Source organism: Balaenoptera physalus (assembly GCF_965194825.1).
Source record: "Balaenoptera physalus genome assembly, chromosome: 5".
Lineage (NCBI taxonomy): Eukaryota > Metazoa > Chordata > Mammalia > Artiodactyla > Balaenopteridae > Balaenoptera > Balaenoptera physalus.
The window spans coordinates 85,999,501-86,018,553 of NC_138884.1; the positions used below are offsets into that span (position 1 = coordinate 85,999,501).

General features: G+C 34.6%; 1 protein-coding gene and 1 pseudogene across 6 annotated transcripts in view; one reads left to right on the forward strand and one right to left on the reverse strand.

Annotated features, from left to right (window-relative positions):
* PDS5A (PDS5 cohesin associated factor A) overlaps positions 1 to 19,053 on the forward strand; it is a 125,751-nt gene that overhangs the window by 80,475 nt on the left and 26,223 nt on the right. For 4 of the 5 annotated variants that reach the window (XM_082464144.1, XM_082464147.1, XM_082464146.1 and 1 more), the window contains 7 exons: positions 1,673 to 1,788; positions 7,898 to 8,003; positions 10,595 to 10,755; positions 13,997 to 14,120; positions 14,950 to 15,108; positions 17,568 to 17,636; positions 18,768 to 18,904. In XM_082464144.1, coding sequence (XP_082320270.1) covers positions 1,673 to 1,788; positions 7,898 to 8,003; positions 10,595 to 10,755; positions 13,997 to 14,120; positions 14,950 to 15,108; positions 17,568 to 17,636; positions 18,768 to 18,904 — 872 coding nt within the window. The remainder of the gene's footprint in view (positions 1 to 1,672; positions 1,789 to 7,897; positions 8,004 to 10,594; positions 10,756 to 13,996; positions 14,121 to 14,949; positions 15,109 to 17,567; positions 17,637 to 18,767; positions 18,905 to 19,053) is intronic. The other variant, XM_082464148.1, reaches the window with a different exon arrangement.
* LOC309661983 (proline-rich protein 11 pseudogene) overlaps positions 1 to 19,053 on the reverse strand; it is a 367,415-nt pseudogene that overhangs the window by 57,372 nt on the left and 290,990 nt on the right. The window lies entirely within an intron of this gene.

Sequence of the window (19,053 nt, forward strand, 5' to 3'; positions counted from 1 at the left end):
GTATTGGAAGTATGTGTGAGTACCCCTTTTTTTTTCTAAAGTGTGTAAAGAAAACAAGGAAACTGTTTATTTGTTGCTGCTTACTTGCCACATACTAATTTGGCTTGTTGCTTATCCCCAGTATCACTTCTGATTATGACATATATTATTTTAAAATAATTGTTATAAGAGATTACCTAAATATTACATACATAAAATATGGTTTGAAGGATTACTTAAATGTAAGATTGTTATATGGAAATACCAAAATGTCAGGTTTTTAAAAGTGTGCCTTAATATTATTATTTACATGCATTGGTGTATTTTATATAGTGCTATTACTGTGCTTAAATGTGATTTATTCTTTTTCCTGTTAGCATTTCCTTTATTTTTCTTATGCTTATATATGTATTACTGTAACTCTTTCCTAATGCCTAGTTTTTCCATTTTTTAGCACTGACTGTATAGTTTGCCTAGCAATTTTCCAGTGGCATATTTGTTGTTAGACAATCACTTGACTTTATCTTATGTTAAAGCAACTAAATTTTATACAAAGTGGGGGAAAATCGCCTCTTTGGGAGACCTGCACAAAATAAGTCTGATTTCAAAAGATAGTAGAGTATTTAAGTTGATTTTAAATGTGTATCTGTGGTTTAGAGCAAAGTATATAAGGCCTAAGCACTGCCTAAAATATTTTTATTTTCTCAAATGCTGAAATTTTGCTTGATTAATTACAGCTTGCAAAATAAATCAAGCATCTCCTAGTGACTCATAAGTTTTCTTCAGAATCTCAGTTCTTTGGATTTACACTCTAATAACAAATATGGGTGGTATCTAATTTAATGTGACCTTTATAGTTAATTTGTGTCAAGATGTTACTGAAACTACAATAGAAATTTTTTTCCTTTCTCCTTTATCCCCTTGGACAAATATCCTTAAAATTTTTTTTTATGAAAAATTAATAGAGTGACTATCATTTGTTATTGCTTTATAGTTCAGAAAGCACTTTTAATGTGCTTTATCTTGTCAGCTAACATTTTACACCTATTCATCAGAGATAGTCAATTAAAAGCCTTGTTATTAAAGTAAATTTCTTACCCCAATGCCCAGCACATTGTAAATTTAACCTTGTCTTTGGAGGACTCAGTCTCTACAAACATTAAGTCCTTATATTCTTTAGAAACTTCCAGCAGTAATATCTTTTCTTTGTAGGAGCTCTTTGATGTAATGCCACCGTCTTTGAACTCAACTATGTTCTTCCAGAGCTGAAAAACTTTATACACTTACAAGTCTTCCCCTCTTTAAAAAAAAAACCAAATTGTTGACTGAAATAAAAGTATTTTTTCAAACTATGAAATAAACCAATGAAACCCATGAAAGTATAAATTGTTTTAATTTTTTCAAAAGTAGAGCATTAAAAAGATTGTCTACAGGGTATTAATTTTATGGGAGAAATATGAGACAAAAGGCATAAATCATACCATGTCACCCCCTTTCTTTTCTCTACAGTCCAGGTTTTCTAGTGATTGCCTAATGAGTATATCATTTTAGTCAGGCTGTAAAGCAGGAAAAGGGCTTTTTTACGTCTGATGGTTTTTAATCTTTAAATGCTTTTGTTGCCCGTGATCATTTTTATTTTGAAAAACATGAAAGAGGATGGTACTTACCGTAAAAACTCTTTTCCTTTCTATAGAGAGAAATAGCCCGGAAACTTGCAAATCCTAAGCAGCCAACCAATCCTTTTCTAGAAATGGTCAAATTTCTGTTGGAAAGAATTGCACCTGTGCACATTGATTCAGAAGCCATCAGGTAAGCTAGGAAATATATTCACTCATAAATAGAATATAATCTGAAACTACAGTGTTGTAAGTTTAAATTCTGGGTCCCCAAGAGACCTAAAAAGGTTTCCTGTACACCTTTTTAAAGGCAGGAGCATATATCATTGAAGTTGAAAGAACGACCAAAGTTCGTTTTTTGATCTTTGGTTTGCTTCACTACTTTTGATTTTTTTAAGAGTTCTTGTGTTTATTTTTAGCTTGTATGTGCTCATTAAAGAAAACCTAGAACATGAGAAGGAAGAAAATTTTAAATCTATAGGCTATCATCAGCCTTTGAGTTTTCTTAACAATTTTCATGGCCACATAGTGTTCTTTAGTATGTATTATATTACTGTTCAGTTGAGATATGTGAAAAACAGAATAATATTTTGAAGGTAGCACAAGATTGCCATTAGACTAATCTGCTTTCAAAACATGTGTATTACTTACCAGTTTTTTGGCTCTACTTTATCTGAGTTTTTAATTTATTTTTAACTTTAATATGGGTATAACATCTTATTAGATGAATGTGAAAATTAGTGATAATATGCAAAAAGTAAGCAGACTAGCATAATAGACATTGACAGCTATTGTTTTTAATTAACTATTCCCATAATTTCATGCATTTCACTTGTTTCTAATGATTTTCTGTTGTAAACTTCTGAGAATACTTTTCCCTTGCACTAACCATTTTTCCAGTAGATTATCTACATATCTTTTCATGTTGGGTAACTAAATAGCATTTATTGATTCTCTTTTCTTTGGATTAGGAGACCTGGTTCTAGCTGTTAGTTATTTTATCTTATGTGAATCACTGCTTTGGTTGTATTGAAATTCCAATTGTATTAGTTTGCTAGGGCTGCCATAACAAAATACCACAGACTGTGTGACTTCAACAACAGAAATTTATTTTCTCACATTCTGGAGGCTAGCAGTCCAAGATTCAAGATATCAGCAAGTTTGATTTCTTCTGAAGCCTCTCTCCTTGGGATGCAGAGATAACTCTTTGCTTTCCTCACATGTCTGTGTCCTAACCTCCTCTTCACATAAGGACACCAATCATTTGGGATTATGCCCCACCCATTTGACCTCAGTTTACCTTAATTATCTCTTTAAAGGCTCTCATTCCAAATACAGTCACGTCCTGAGGTGTACTGGAGGTTAGGACTTCAACATAATGAATTTGGGGGTACACAATTAAGCTCGTAATGGTGATGTTTGTAGGGGGTTTTTTGTGGAGTTTTCTTGTTTTTTTTAACTAAGATCTCCTTATCTTTTAATTTCCTTATTTGCAAATAAGAAAGCTAAGGTTCTGAGAGAGACCAGGTGGTTTTTTTACAGCTGGGTAATAGCAAAAACCATAACTTAAACTGAGATGTAGTATTTTCAATGTCAGTGTCCTTTGCTCTATACCGTTTGGTTTTAATGGGGTAAATCAAGGAAATGGTAGGCACTCTTTCCTTTGCATATTGATTTTGAAAGAGACATATAATTGGCATCAGGAAGCCTTTGGTATTTGTCTCCATGAGGCCTCACAGAGTTTCATTACTTCAGTAAATTATAATAAGCTAGTGTTTGATCTCCAGTCTTAAAAGACCAAAAACTCAGTTTTTTCAGTAGTGTCATGATTGTTTGGGCTCAGAAAAACGAACTAACTTATGGTTAGGATGTCTAAGACACTAATTTTATGCAACATTCCAATTTATTAATTTTACTGAGAAGTATATGTCATATAAGATTCCTTCCATGTAACCAAATTTTCATGGAATATAAATTGCAAACAGAGGGTTTATTTATTCATTGAACATACCTTTAGAGGAGTGATTTGTAAAGTACATTGGGCAATTGGGGAAGGAGAGTTACCTAACCTGAATTGTGTGAAATGGATTTGTTATTAGAAAAGGCTCCTGAAATAGATGGCACATAATATGGGTAGTGAATGATCAGTAGGAATTATAGAGATCAGCCAGGTGAAGATTGCAGGAGAAGAGCAGACCAGGCCACTAGCCCTGTGTCATTGAGCAGGTTATTTAAATTACTCATCTTTAAGATAAGAACAATAATAATTACTACTCAGTGAAGTTGTTGAGAGGCTTAAATAACATATACGTGTGTAGAACACTTAGCATAATGCCTCACACGTAGTTAAGTGCTAAATGAATGTTAATAGCTATTCTAGGAAGAAAAATAGCAGACACAAAAGAACAAAGGCAAAAGGAATCAAGAATTATTAAGAAAATTGCATATACTTCAGCCATAATGAAGGATTTGGGAAGGAAGCATTGGGAATAGTAGAAAATCATTCTAAATATAACTTTTAAAAATATATATATTTATTTTAGTATATTTCCCCCAGACTTATGTACATACAAATACACATATGCATGCTACAGTTAGTTATTGGTCTGTAGATAGTGGTTGAAAATGAAGTAGTGATTGTAATAATGATTGAAACCTGGGGAGAGGGTAAATTTTAGAAAGAGAAAGGTTGAGGACTGAATCCTGAGGAAAATTAACAATTAAAAGTCTGGCAGAAGAAAAGGAATTCATTAAATTAAAAGATGTTTTTTAAGAAGGCATGGTCAAAAGAGGTCAGGGGTCAGACACTGCCCAGAGTAAAATAGTAAATTCAAATATCCACTGAATTTAGAAAATAGAAAAACACTACAATGCTCGGAATAGTTTATTTGGGTTAGCAAGGACAAATCCAGATTACCATGGATTGAGAAGGGCATAGGATAGTCCTTCCACACCACATCATGGTACACAAAGAAAATTACAGTATTTGAGCAGAGAAAACTGCTCAAGTCTAGAGGTGACTGGCCTAGCTGAGTAGGAGCCCACTAGATCCCACTTGGCCATCTTGAGGTCTGAGAAAACCAAAGGGATCTATACCTTATCACCCTTCTAAACTGCTATAGGAGATAAATTGGGATTTGGGGACAGCTAGTATAGACAGTTTAGCTATAAAAAGTAAAGGAGAAAAATGAGCTGATGGAAAGAGAGTAAGGTTGAAGAAGGGTCTTTTCTTGTTCTTAATGAAGGGATTTTGAATATTTAAATACCTTTAAAAAGTACTAAAAGGAAAGAAGAGAGGTTGAAGATGGGGTAAGGGGAATAGAACTAGGATAGAGCACCATCCCTAAAGAAATGGAACAGGAAGAAGAAAATCTTCCCCTATGGCATTAAAGGAGGTTAGAAAATAGGATATGGAAAATTATAGTTTTCACTCAAAGCCTCCATTGTCCTCCTTTATGTTAACAGTGAGGTAGTCTGCTCAGTGGAAGGATTTAAAAAATAGACCTGAGTTAGAATGGTAAAGATTTTTAACAGTTATTATACAGGATAGGAGAGAAACGGACACATGGATAATTTCCCAAGCAGTTTTGAACATGCATTTGGATTGGTGATGATCTTTTGCTTCATCATACCCTGTGAAGTATATGGAGTGTATATTATTTATCTAATTTAGAAATGAGGAAGAATACTTTCACAAGAGGAAGGACTATAGTTCTGGCTTCAAGATTGGGGTCTGTCTCACCCAAATAGCTTTTTGACTCATAAGGGTGATCCCACCCACATTGTAATGAAAGCAGAGACTATGCCTGTCTTGTTTTGCACTGTATTTCCAGGATAGACCCTAAGACTTCACACACAGTAGGTAGTCAATAAATACTTATTAAATAAATGCATGCACGGACTCTATTATGAGTAGTCAGATACATTTATAAATTTTATCAAACACGTTTGTAATCGTGTTAATAAATTCATGCATTTTATGGGATTTCCTTCTAATAGAAAGCTTAATTCAGAATATTTTTCTCAAATTGGAAATAATTTTTTTTTAAATGTATAATGTCAGAGGTAACAATTCTAGAACAAAATATAGGGTGAGCAAGATTTTAGATGGGACATAAAGAGTAGAAACAATGAGAGAAATGTTAATTTTTTTTTTCCTCTCTGCAAGGCATCATTAAGAAAAAGAAAAGTCAAGCCACAGATGGGGAGATAAGACAAACGAACCAATTTTAAAATGGCCCAAAAATTTGAACAGATACTTTATCAAATAAAACATACAAATAGTAAATAAGCACAAGAAAAGACAATCAACATTATTACTCATTGGGGAAATGCAAATTCAAATTAGAGTGAGAAGTACCACTACACACCCACTAGAATGGCTAAAATTAAAGATACTGACTATACAAAGTATTGGTGAGTATGTAGACTTAGCTAACCATGTGTTGGTGATATTGAAAACAGTTTGTTGTACATTAAATGTACATATATTACCTTACGACTCAGGAATCCCAATACTAGACATTTAACTCTAAGAAAAGAAAACATCATTTAAAAAAAAAAAAAAAGAAAACATACTTCCCATAAAGACCTATACTTAACTGCTTTTAGCAGCTTTACTTGTGTCTTTAATAGAAATACCCAGAAGTCCATCAGTTGGTAATTGGATAAACATAACTGTGGAATATCCACACAACGAAATACTTCTCAGCAACAGAGAGGAACGAACCACTGATTTCTATGCAGCAACATGGAGGAGTCTCAAAAGTATTATGTCACATAATAGTTTTCAGACGCAAAATATGTAAAATATATAAAACTTTAGAAAAGGTAAAATTATAGTGACAGAAAGCAGATCAGTTATTATTGCCAGGGTAGGAAAAGGGAATTGACCACAAAAGAGGCATAAGGCAGGTTTTTGTGGAGATGGCAATGTTTTATGTATGTATCTCCACAATGATCACCACTTTACACCCACTAGATGGCTGTGACCAAAAAGATGAGTTGGTGAGGATGTAGAAAAATTGGAACCCTCATGTATTGCTAGTGGGAATGTAAAGTGGTGGAGCTGCTTGTGAAAACAGTTTGACAGTTCCTCCAATACTTAAGCATAGAGTTACCATATGACCTTGCAATTCCACTCCTAAATATATGCCCATACAAAATCTGTATATAAATGTTTATAGCAATATTATTCATAATAGCCAAAAAATAGAATGTCCCAAATGGACCATCAACTGCTGAATGGATAAATAAAATGTCTTACATGCAGACATTGGAACATTATTCAGAATTAAAAAGAATGAAGTACTGATACATACTACAACAAGGGTGAACCTGAAGAACAGTATGCTAAGTGAAAGGAGTCACAGAGACCACATATTACATGGTTCCATTTATATGAAATATTTAGAATAGGCAAATGTATATAGCAACAGAAAGTAGATTAGTGGATGCCTAGGGCTGAAGGAGGTGGAGGTGAATAAGGAATGACTCCTAATGGGGAAGAGGTTTGTGTTGGGGTAGGGTGAAAGCTAAATTTGTTGAATATTTGCCTGTACTAGGCCATTTGCTGTAATAGTTTAATATCCTCAAAGTTTAATATCCTTCTTCAGTTTACTGATGAAGAATAAGTTTCAAAAACAAAGGTCATGTTTGTTTTTACTTAAAATAGTATCATGTTGACCAGGTAATATTCCATTTTGTGGTGGTTAGGTATATTTGAAAAACTAATTCAATAATGTTGGACAATTAAATAGTTTTTAATTGATGAATGTTTATGGATCTATTTAGCATGATTCTTCTCATGAATTGTTATAAATTTCTTTGTTATAAATCTCTAGGAATGGAATTACCGATTCAGTTTTAATTATAAGTGATTAATGCCTTTGTCCATGTGAGTGTTTGCTATGTTTTTTTTGCTTTGAGTGCATTGTCATTTGTCCATTTAGCAACTGCCATCTTTACTGTTTTTCTTAAAATTGCAAATGATCTCTATATATGGGTATGAATATTACATTGCTTATACTTATAAAAATATATTTCCAGTACATGTGTTGTTTAATTTTGGTTTTGTTGTTTTTCAGTAGAATTACTCTTATTATACATGGGTGGGGCAGATAAACTAAAAATAAGCTCTGTTGTTATGTAGAGAGTGAAGTTTAAAAAGTCACAAAATAACTTTTTCTTCCAGAAGATATTTGAATTTGTTGTTTAGATTCTGTGTATGTCTACTACAATGTAATTAGGATATAATTACTAATATAGTAGTGTTACTAATTTAGATTTTCTTACTTTAATAGTGCACTGGTAAAACTAATGAATAAATCAATAGAGGGGACAGCAGATGATGAAGAGGAGGGTGTAAGTCCAGATACAGCTATTCGTTCAGGACTTGAACTTCTTAAGGTATTTTTGAAACAGTTTGTCTTTTCTGCAGTCATAATTTGAATCCCCTTAAGGATATGCAAGTCAGGCTTTATTTCATTGGAAACTATTCAAAAGATTAAAATTTGTAATAGAAATCATATTTTATAAAAATAACATGTTTTCTACATTATAATAATGTAATTATTTTACATTATAAAATAATAATTTTATGGGTTTTGCTGTCTCGTACATCATTTGCGTGCCTGCTATGCTTGTAACAGTATGTGCTAAATGATCTTATCTTTCAAATAACCTGCATCTGGGGTAGTGGGACTGTTCACAGGAAATTACTATAAGACATCATCTATCTGATCAGGAATTTTTTAAACAATTGGTAAACATAATAGATGCCAAAGAATTAAGAGAATTGAACAATTAGTAAGAGACATGATTTAATCTAGGGGGACCACAGCATCATCAAAGAGAATAATTCTTGGCATGTTTTAGGGATTGTTGTGAGTGTAGTCTGACTAGATAAAAGTATTGCTTTGGGGAGTAATGGAAGACAAGGTTGGTTCTAGATTGTGGAGTGCCATTGGGGCAGAAAGGTACCATCAAGGGCATTTAACCTGCTTTTTAAAATGATACAGCACTTGACAGAGCTTTCGTTAGATGGAGTAAAGAGGAGAAGAAATTAAAGGCTAAGAGACATGGGCTTCCCTGGCAGCACAGTGGTTAAGAATCCACTTGCCAATGCAGAGGACGGGTTTGAGCCCTGGTCCGGGAAGATCCCACATGCCGTGGAGCAACTAAGCCCATGTGCCACAACTACTGAGCCTGCACTCTAGAGCCCATGAGCCACAGCTATTGAGCCTGTGCGCCACAACTACTGAGCCTGCGGTCTAGAGCCCAAGAGCCACAACTACTGAGCCTGTGTGTCACAACTACTGAAGCCTGTGCACCTAGAGCCCGAGCTCCACAGCAAGAGAAGCCACTGCAGTGAGAAGCCTGTGCACTGCAACAAAGAGTAGCCCCCGCTCACCGCAACTAGAGAAAGCTGGTGTGCAGCAACAAAGACCCAATGCAGCCAAAAATAAATAAATAAAATAAATACATTTATTAAAAATAATGATAAAAAAATAAATAAAGGCTAAGAGACATTTATATCATTACAACATATGAACTAAAGGAGAAGAAACAAACCAGTGCAATGGACATTAGACAGAAAAGAGAGTGATGGGTTTGTATTGCAGTGGTCTTAAATATCTTTTTTTCTTATTCTTTTTGGCCATGCTGAGCAGCTTGTGAGATTTTAGTTCCCTGACCAGGGATTGAACTTGGGCCCTCAGCAGTGAGAGCGTGGAGTCCTAACCACTGGACCGCCAGGGAATTCCCTTAAATATCATTTCATGGAAAGAACTGATGTGATTCTTCATGAGAAAGACTTTATATTTTTAGTAATGGAGTAATATGTTTAAATACTTTTAAGAGTAAAGTCATCTTTAAGGCAAATGTTTTTAATAGGTTGTTTGATTCAACTTTTCAAATTTAAATCTCCATTTTTCTATGAATAATTAAAACCTCATAACTAAATATTATCACCATAAACCCTACCAAATGAGACACTTTCTCCACTTTATAACACATTAAAAAAATGCTGGGCTTCCCTGGTGGCGCAGTGGTTGGGAGTCCGCCTGCCAATGCAGGGGACATGGGTTCGAACCCTGGTCTGGGAAGATCCCACATGCTGCGGAGCGGCTGAGCCCATGCGCCACAGCTGCTGGGCCTGCGCTCTAGAGCCTGTGAGCCACAACTGCTGAAGCCCGGGCGCCTGAAGCCCGGGCGCCTGGAGCCCGTGCTCCGCAGCAAGAGAGGCCACCGCAGTGAGAAGTCCGTGCACCGCAGTGAAGAGTGGCCCCCGCTCGCCTCAGCTGGGGAAAGCCCGCGTGCAGCAGTGAAGACCCAATGCAGCCAAAAAAAAGAAAAAAAAAATGCTTATTTAATAAGTTAATGAGGGCTTACATACTCCATTCCCCCCACCTCCTTATTTTTCTACTTTTAGCCCTTACTGCCTATATTCTAACTAAATTGTTTCTACTTCATGGAAGGTAAACTTTGTAGACATGTATCTAACTTGCTGTAAATTCCTTAAGGATAGCCTGGAACTTATTATGTCTTAATAAATAAAGGGAATAATTATTTATATGTTTGTAATCGTGATTAAAAGTTCCCAATAATGGCTTCTTTGTTTTTAGTTATGATGAGTGAACTTTTTGTGATGGATTTCATTTAAAATATTTCCTTATAGAGTATCTTTTTGCCAGTGAAATAAAGCTCAGTGTTAGCATTTTGTTCGCATCACAATATCACTCCACGAAAAGGAGCCACATTTTCCACATTCCCAGTATCAGAATAGACTAAGAGGTGAAGAAGAAAATATAGCAAGGGCTGTATATCAGGAATCATTAGCCACAGCTCACTTCAAGGGAGACTGCAAGATATAATCTTAATTGTATTGCTAGCATATGCAGCCCATAATTTAAAATTTTATTTGTAGTAGAAAATAGTTCTCTTCTTTTAATGGATTAAAACCATCGTCTGTACTTACAAAGTTATATCTATTCCTCTAGGTTCTGTCTTTCACACATCCTACCTCGTTCCACTCTGCAGAGACATATGAGTCCCTGTTACAGTGCCTCAGAATGGAAGATGACAAGGTAGCAGAAGCTGCTATACAAATTTTTAGAAATACAGGCCACAAAATAGAAACAGACCTACCCCAGATACGATCGTGAGTATGTTTTTTTCTCATGGTAAACACAAAAGTTTTCCAAGTTTGGGAGTCATAGGATCATTGTTTCCCTTTCCCTTAGGAAGATAGGAGAGAAGAAAGACAACTTTTATTTAGAAGCTGCTTTACTGTATCCTTTGTTTTCATCTTTTCTCGGCCTCACACACCTCCTCTACCATTAGAATATGGGCAGAGGAACAACCTGAAACTTTGTTTAAACAACATGATTTTAAAATATTAACATTAATAATCAAAAGTTAGCACAGAATTTAGAACTTAGGATTAATATATCTTCCTAATTTATCTTTTTCTCTCCAACTCCAATTCAATAGCTACTACCTTCATATCCCACCCAAGAATTGGATAATCAAGTAGTGTGCTTAGTAAAATGTTTATTAGTTGCTTAGTTGTTGACCATGGTGCTTTTGTCTCTCCCTCTAGACTACCTCCCCTCTCCTCATAAGAATGAAGTATGTTTTGGTATTTTTACTTTGGCATCTTAAAGAGCTTGCCTTAGGATCAAAATTGTGCTGATGTCTTTTGGAGGAAGAACACATTGCTGATAGCTATTATAATTGGATGTTATTATATATATGTAAATAGAATGGGGTAAATCCAAATCAAACCCGTTTTTCCTCACGGGGTAATAATAGGACAAGAAGACTCATGACTCCTGAAGTTTTTATTGAATTTGTAAGCTAATAGTTTAATTTGAGAAATAACTCAACGTTTATTGTACATTCTCTTCATTGTCGGCACTGTACTGGCTAATATAAAAGATTACCACTGTCAGTCCCTGCTCTTAAGGAGTTTATAGTCTAGAAATGATAACTTTATATTTGTACATTATAGAAAAAAATCATTGACACAGTAGGATAAAGTTATTTGTGAGTTTTTCAAGGTGGGAAAACCTATACATTTTTTAAGGTAAAGGATTTATTCTTAAAGGAATTCTATCCCAGAGGAAGCAGTGGAAGAGTTAACTTTGGACACAAGGACTAAAACCTCTTGTTCTTAAGACTAATGGGGAAGGAAGGAGAGAATCACTGAAAAAGCAGAGAAGCACAGCACTGCAGACCTCAGTAACAACACTGGTGGCATCACTGGATTGTAGCACACTAGAAAAACAAGGAGAAAGGTTAAACTTGACCTATGCGTCATCCATTCATTAGGCTAAGAAGAATTAATAATATATTTAACAACAATTTGATCAACACTGTATCTTCTTTTGTTACTAACTGGTGTTATTTACAAGAACTGTTCCCCTGATAAATGAATTTCAAAGAAAGACTTAAACAGTGCTTAGTCAAGGAAGCTATTTGGGCATGAAAATCCTTCTCATTATTCTAAACTGCAGGGAGAGAAATGTGGCATATTCATAAATATCAAATTAGACTTACACTGACCAGCATATGTTACAGTTTTTTCTTTGAGGTGCATTGCTCTTAATGTCTAGCCTCCCATTATTATAAGAGGACCCTTTGTCACCATCGCATTTGATATCATTGACGTTTATGAAGTAGTCTTATTGCATTAAATATATGACAAGTATCTTTCCTTAAATATTTGTTTTGTTTTACAGATTTTCTTCTGATTTAAAAAACTACTTATAAGATCATTGTAAAAAGCTGAAACTTTAGACAATATAAAGGAAAAGAAAGAGTGTTAACATTTTGATATGTATTTTTTATGAATGTTTTATCTATTTGATGTGTATGCCAATTTTAATGCATTGACTGTAATATGTATTTCCATATTCTCCTATAGAAAGATTGTTGTAAATCTTCAATGTCAGTGTGGTGGTTAAGTGCATGGATTTGGAACAGAAATGTTTATCTTTTTTTTAAAAAAACAATTTCCATTTTATTTATTTTTTTATATTTACTTTATTTCATTTATTTTATATTTTAATTTTGGCTGCGTCGGGTCTTAGTTGCGGCACGTGGGCTCTTTGTTGTGACATATGAGCTTCTCTCTAGTTGTGGCACGCAGGCTCCAGAGCGCATGGGCTCTGTAGTTGGCAGCACACGGGCTCCATAGTTGCCCCGCGGCACGTGGGATCTTAGTTCCCTGACCAGGGATCGAACCCGCGTCCCCTGCATTGGAAGGCAGATTCTTTACCACTGGACCCACCAGGGAAGTCCCCAGAAATGTTTATCTTTAAATCTCAATTCCACCATTTCCTATCTCTGTCACCTTAAGAAGCTTACATAAATAATATGTTTGTGCTTTAGTTTTCTCATCTGTTTAATGATCATAATAATAGTCTTTGGGTGATTGTGAGGATTGATTTAATTAATCCATGTTTTGTTTTGTTTTGTTTTAAAAACACCACTTAGAACGGTGCTTGGCACAAGTACTAAATAATTGTTAGAAGTTTTTGTTACTTTTCTACCTATGTATTGTCTATATCCTTGCATACTCTCTTTCACTAGTATGTTCATTTCTGTTTTTTAATGTAACTTGGCCTTTTGCTACTTTTTTTTCCCCCATGGTTGCTTTAAAATAACTGAACAGGGGACTTCCCTGGTGGTCCAGTGGTTAAGAATCTGCCTTCCAATGCAGGGGACGCGGGTTTGATCCCTGGTCAGGGAACTAAGATCCAACGTGCCGCGGGGCAACTAAGCCTGTGAGCCGCAACTAGAGAGCCCACACACTCTGGAGCCCACACACCACAACTAGAGAGCCCTCACGCTGCAACTGAGCCCACGCACTCTGGAGCCCATGCGCCACAACTAGAGAGAAGCCACAACAAAAGATCCCACATGCTGCAACTAAGACCCAATGCAGCCATAAATAAATAAATATTTAAAAAACAAAAACAAAACACTTGATTCTTAAAAAAATTAAAAGAAAAATAACTGAAGGGAATTGTGAAAGGGAAGTGGAAAATTTAGGAGTATTTTCTCAGAAGATAAATGTAAAAATATGGCATGGGGCAATTTTAGATTATAAATTAAGGGTGGCTTGTTTATTTCTCCATATTCATGAGGTGGCTTTAAAATGAAAATTGTCTTCTGTAGTAGCCCTTTTTTTTGAGGCATTGTATTTCTGGGATTATACTTGGGGACAGGGAAGGAGTTTTAAATCTTTTTATAGATCAGGTAATTTAGAAGAGAGGCTTTCTACCAGCATACATCCAAATAGTTACTGTAGATGAAGTGGGAGACAACCAGAAGAACTACTTGTGGTTTATGGGCTTTGTTTTTTTTTTTTTTTAACTGATTATTATTTTTTGCAGGACCTTAATTCCCATCTTACATCAGAAAGCAAAGAGAGGTACTCCCCACCAAGCAAAACAGGCCGTTCACTGTATACATGCCATATTCACAAATAAAGAAGTACAGCTTGCACAGATTTTTGAGGTATATATAATTACATAGGATGTGTTGTTGATTTTTATTTTCATGCTCTGTGGTTTGATGAAGATAGAAAGTTGTTTTTTTAGCTATTTAATCCCACTCGAGAATATAAATTCCATGGGAGCAGGGACTCTCTGTTTTATTCAGCACTTTAGATATTCCCAGCCTTTAGATCAGACTATATAACCAAATACTACATATTGAAAGATGTTTGGTGTGTTTTGTGTTACAACATTTTACTTAATTTTAGCTTTATTGGCTCAGTGGTCCATTTAGTTTGAGAAACTATCAGTAGATGACTTTGAACCCACCCAGTTTAAAATTCCTGACAACCCTACTTGAAAATTAGTTCTGTTTGCCTTTCCTTATGTATGATCCTTTGCCTGATCCCACTACTGGATAAGTATTCCTATTATCATAAATTGGATACAATATGAACAGAACCCATGAACTCTTATTTTTTATGATCCGTGGTCATTTAAAATGTTCCCACAGGTTAAGAAATCCAACAACATAACAAAACTATTGTACATGACTTGAAAATAATGCTGATTTGACCATGCAGGAATTTTCTTGCTTTTACGTCTACCTTATATGTGGGCTTTACTTTTTTCTTTTATCTTTTTTTACCTTCTTTGAATCTTATTAAATTTTGGTAGGTGAAATAAGAATCAAGTGTCTAATATGATTGAAGTTACTTTTGATCATCTCATTAGAACAGATTTTTTTGGGCATGATAAATTCAGGAGGACTCAGGAACATTTACTGTTTCTGTACAATGTCTAGATATTTATAAAACAAACTAGTAATTTTGACTGTTTTATTTTTATAGCCACTCAGTAGGAGTCTCAATGCTGATGTACCAGAACAACTTATAACTCCATTAGTTTCATTGGGCCACATATCTATGTTAGCACCAGATCAATTTGCTTCCCCAATGAAATCTGTAGTAGCAAATTTTATTGTGAAAGATCTGCTAATGAATGACAGGGTAAGTTTCTCATTTAATTAAATTTAGAATCATAAGATTAAGACTGTTTACATCTTTATTTGTCACAGAAACAACACTTCTGCTTCTCTCTGTATGATTCTCTTTTACTTTAAAATTATTATATATTTTACCTCCTTATTTACTTACTTAAATTTCCAAATGACATCCTGCTGTGTAGCTATTACTAGAACTTAACACTTCTTGAAGAAAGAAAAAAATGAGAACATGAGATAGATGAATCATGAAGTAAAAAATATAAGTCAAACACTATGAAGGACAGTTAACTAGAGTACTAGAATTTTGTTTTATCAAATATTGTTTAAAGTATAAGTGGAATTGTACTTGACTAGCTTTTTGAAATATAATTGCATTGCACTTTTGGCACTAGATTTATGTATTCTGTTTTAGTTATTGAAGTGTGTGTGTGTGCACATGCACACATGTGTGCGCACATACTGATTAATTAGCATTGGGTTGGAGCTTTGGGATGTATAGCTTGAAAAGGCTCCCCAAGTGATTACTGAAACACGTGTCTGATTAAGAATCACCGCTTTACCAAACGGATCTAAATTAAAGAGTTATTGAATGAAGACACAAATCAGTCTACCTGCTGGATCATTGTGGATGACTTTCAGTGCAGTACTAATTTATCCAATTTATCTAGTCCTTCTAAACGGTCCAATAGCCTTTGAACACTCAGTATTGGAACTTAAAAAAAAAATACTTGCCAGCACACTCCTTACTCTTTTCTCTCCCTCCATTTGGATGTGATAGGGATGCAAGAGCATGGCCAAAGCCTCACTTCCTACTCCATACATCTGTTGTTTGCACTACTGATAGATGTGGCTGGCAACAAATGTGAAATTTGACACTTCTTAGATGATGACTTGATTGTTGATAAATTCTATTTTAAGATAGTTCTCTTTTTTTGTGTGTAGTAAAATATAAATAATATAAACTTTGCCATTTTATCCCTTTTAAGTGTACAGTTCTCTTACATTATATACACCCACATTCTTGTTGGGTGTTTTTTGTTTTATTAAAAAACAAGTTTAATAACATGGGTACCTCCTGTATACACAGAGGATAACCCAGGAAAGCCAAGCAACTCTCAACAATGGCCCAAGCCACCACCTAAAATATACACCCACATTGTTGTGTAACAATTGCCACTATTTCCAGAACTTCATCATCTTAGAGAGAAACTCTGTATCTATTAACCAGTAACTCCCCATTGCCTTCTCTCCCCCCAGACTGGTAACCTCTATTCTATTTTCCTGCTTTATGAATTCGCCTATTCTAGATACCTCTTATCATACAATATTTATCCTTGTGTGTCTGGCTTATTTCTGTTAGCATAACGGTTTCAAGATTCAGCTGTGTTGTAGTATGTATCAGAACTTCATTTTATGCCAGAATAATATTCCATTGTATGTGTAACTTACATTTCGTTTATCTTCTATTGATGGACCCTTGGGTTTTTTCCACCTTTTGACTGTTGTGAATAATGCTGATATGAACATTTGAGTCCCCAAAGTCAGATCTTTGGGGTATATACCTAGGAGTGGAATTGCTGGGTCACATGGTCATTCTATGCTAAACTTTTTGAGGGACTGCCAGACATTTTTCCACAGTGGCTGTACCATTTTACATTCCCAGCAGCCATGCTCAAGGCTTCCAGTTTCTCTGCATCTTGGCCAACACTTATTCTTTCCTGGTTTTTTTTGATAATAGTCATCCTGGTAGGTGCAAAGTAGTATCTTGTGGTTTTGATTTGTTTCCCTAATGACTAATGATGTTGAGATTTTTTTTCATGTGCTTAATGGCTGTTCTTTAGATATTGAGTCTTTTGCCCACTTTTAATTGAATTTGTTGTTGTTGAGTTGTAAACATTCTTTATATATTCTGAATATTAGACCTTTGTCAGGTATTTGCCAACTCCAGGATTATAAAAATTTTCCCCTGTACCTTCTTCTAGGAGTTTTTTAGTCTTAGTTCTTAAGTAAAGATTTTTGATCCATTTTTTTGAGTTAATTTTTATATATGATATAAGGTAACAGTCCAGCTTCATTCCTTTGCTTGTGGCTATGTCTAGTTTTTCCAGCACCATTTGTTGAGGAGACTGCTCTTTTCCCCATAATTGGTCTTAGCACTTTTGTGAAACATCGGTAGACCATATATGTGATATATGTGAGGTTTTCTGGGTTTCTGTTTCATTCCATTGGTCTATATGTCTATACTTAACGTAGGTACCAGCCACATGGTCTTGATTCCTGTAGATTTGTAGTTAAGTTTCAAAATCAGGAAGTTTGAGCCCTCCAGCTTTGTTCTTCTTTTCCAGTCCCTACTTGGTGACTTTCTGTGGGTTTCCTAGAGCACTGCACTGTTCAGCATGAAAAACTTAATGAGCAAAATTTAAAATTTTTTTCTAAAAGTTAAATTTATTCAATTGTCTATAGTCAACAGGTGAGAAGAATGGGAAATTATGGTCTCCAGATGAAGAGGTTTCCCCTGAAGTACTAGCAAAGGTAAATTTGTGTAGGTCTTAATAACTTTTATGTTGAGATAATGAACATTTATAGATACCCTTTTTTTTAAACCTAACGGTTAATAAGGATTTTAAATGAGGTACTTTATTTTTAAATCAAAAGTTGTATGTTTCTCAAATTGTAGTTGTCATTGAGTTATTTACATATAGGTATATGTCAGCATGTTCTTTAGACCTTCCTGCCTTGCTAAGATAATTAGATAGTGATAATTAGATAGTGAGGCTGTTTTACATAGAGATTGTAGAATATTGGTGCTCAGAAGCACCTCAGGCCTAGCCTCCTTACCAATGTCTGTCTACAGGCATAAGAATATTAACTTGGCAAAAACAGATGGCTGTCATATTGAAAACTTCTGATAGATGTAAATTGTCCCTCAGGAAAGCTAATTTTTAAAGGGGTAGTCTTGGGATTTAAAACAAGACTTCTTCATTAGCATCTTACTTGATTGATAATCTGTTTCACCTTGAGTAGCTTCATAGTCCTCATTTATTCCATCAGTTCCTTTATCCAGGTTGTCAGTAAATATAGTAAATAATATCTACATTCTTTAGCTAGTTCTTGCATGTATTCCATAACAATCTTTTGAGTATAAGCCACCAAGCAATTACGGCTACAAATAATTATGAAATCTCCTAGTTTTTTAATCAAAATAGTTTTTCAGTACTACAAAAAATATTACAGTCTATCTAAATAGTTATTTTTAATCACTGTAATCAGTATAGTTAAGTTATTTTTAAACAATATATTTTTGAATGATTTGAAAAGCAATTTTTCAGGTGTGAAAAGTCTGAATTCAAGGAGCCAGACCTTGGGCAAGTTATCACAGTAATGTGCCTAGATTGCCTTATTTATTGGAAATAAGAATACCTCTCTCATAGAGTTGTTTGGGAGATTAAATAAAGTAATACATGTGTAACTCTGGGGAAAGTATCTGGCATAGATTAAACAGAATAAGTATTAGTTCTCATTGTTATTATCCTATAGACTTGTTTAATAAAACATGTCTTCCGGCAGCTAAGTAATCTCACTAATCTAATTAACATAAATTAATCTTCCCTTTAAGTGGAATTTTAAGTTGCTTTCTTTTTTTAGCATGTTAATATTTTATAGGTACAGGCAATTAAACTTCTGGTAAGGTGGCTGTTGGGTATGAAAAACAACCAGTCTAAATCTGCCAATTCAACTCTTCGGTTATTATCAGCGATGTTGGTTAGTGAGGGTGACCTGACAGAGCAAAAGAAGATCAGGTGAGATTTTTCTTCCTTTCCAGGTTTTTTTAGCTCAAGATGTTGGTAGAGCTTACATAGGAATTATTTACTTAATATTGACTGTTGTAATTGTACTATGTGCTTTGTGTTTAAATTTTACATACTTATTTGGGGTTTGTATCTGAATA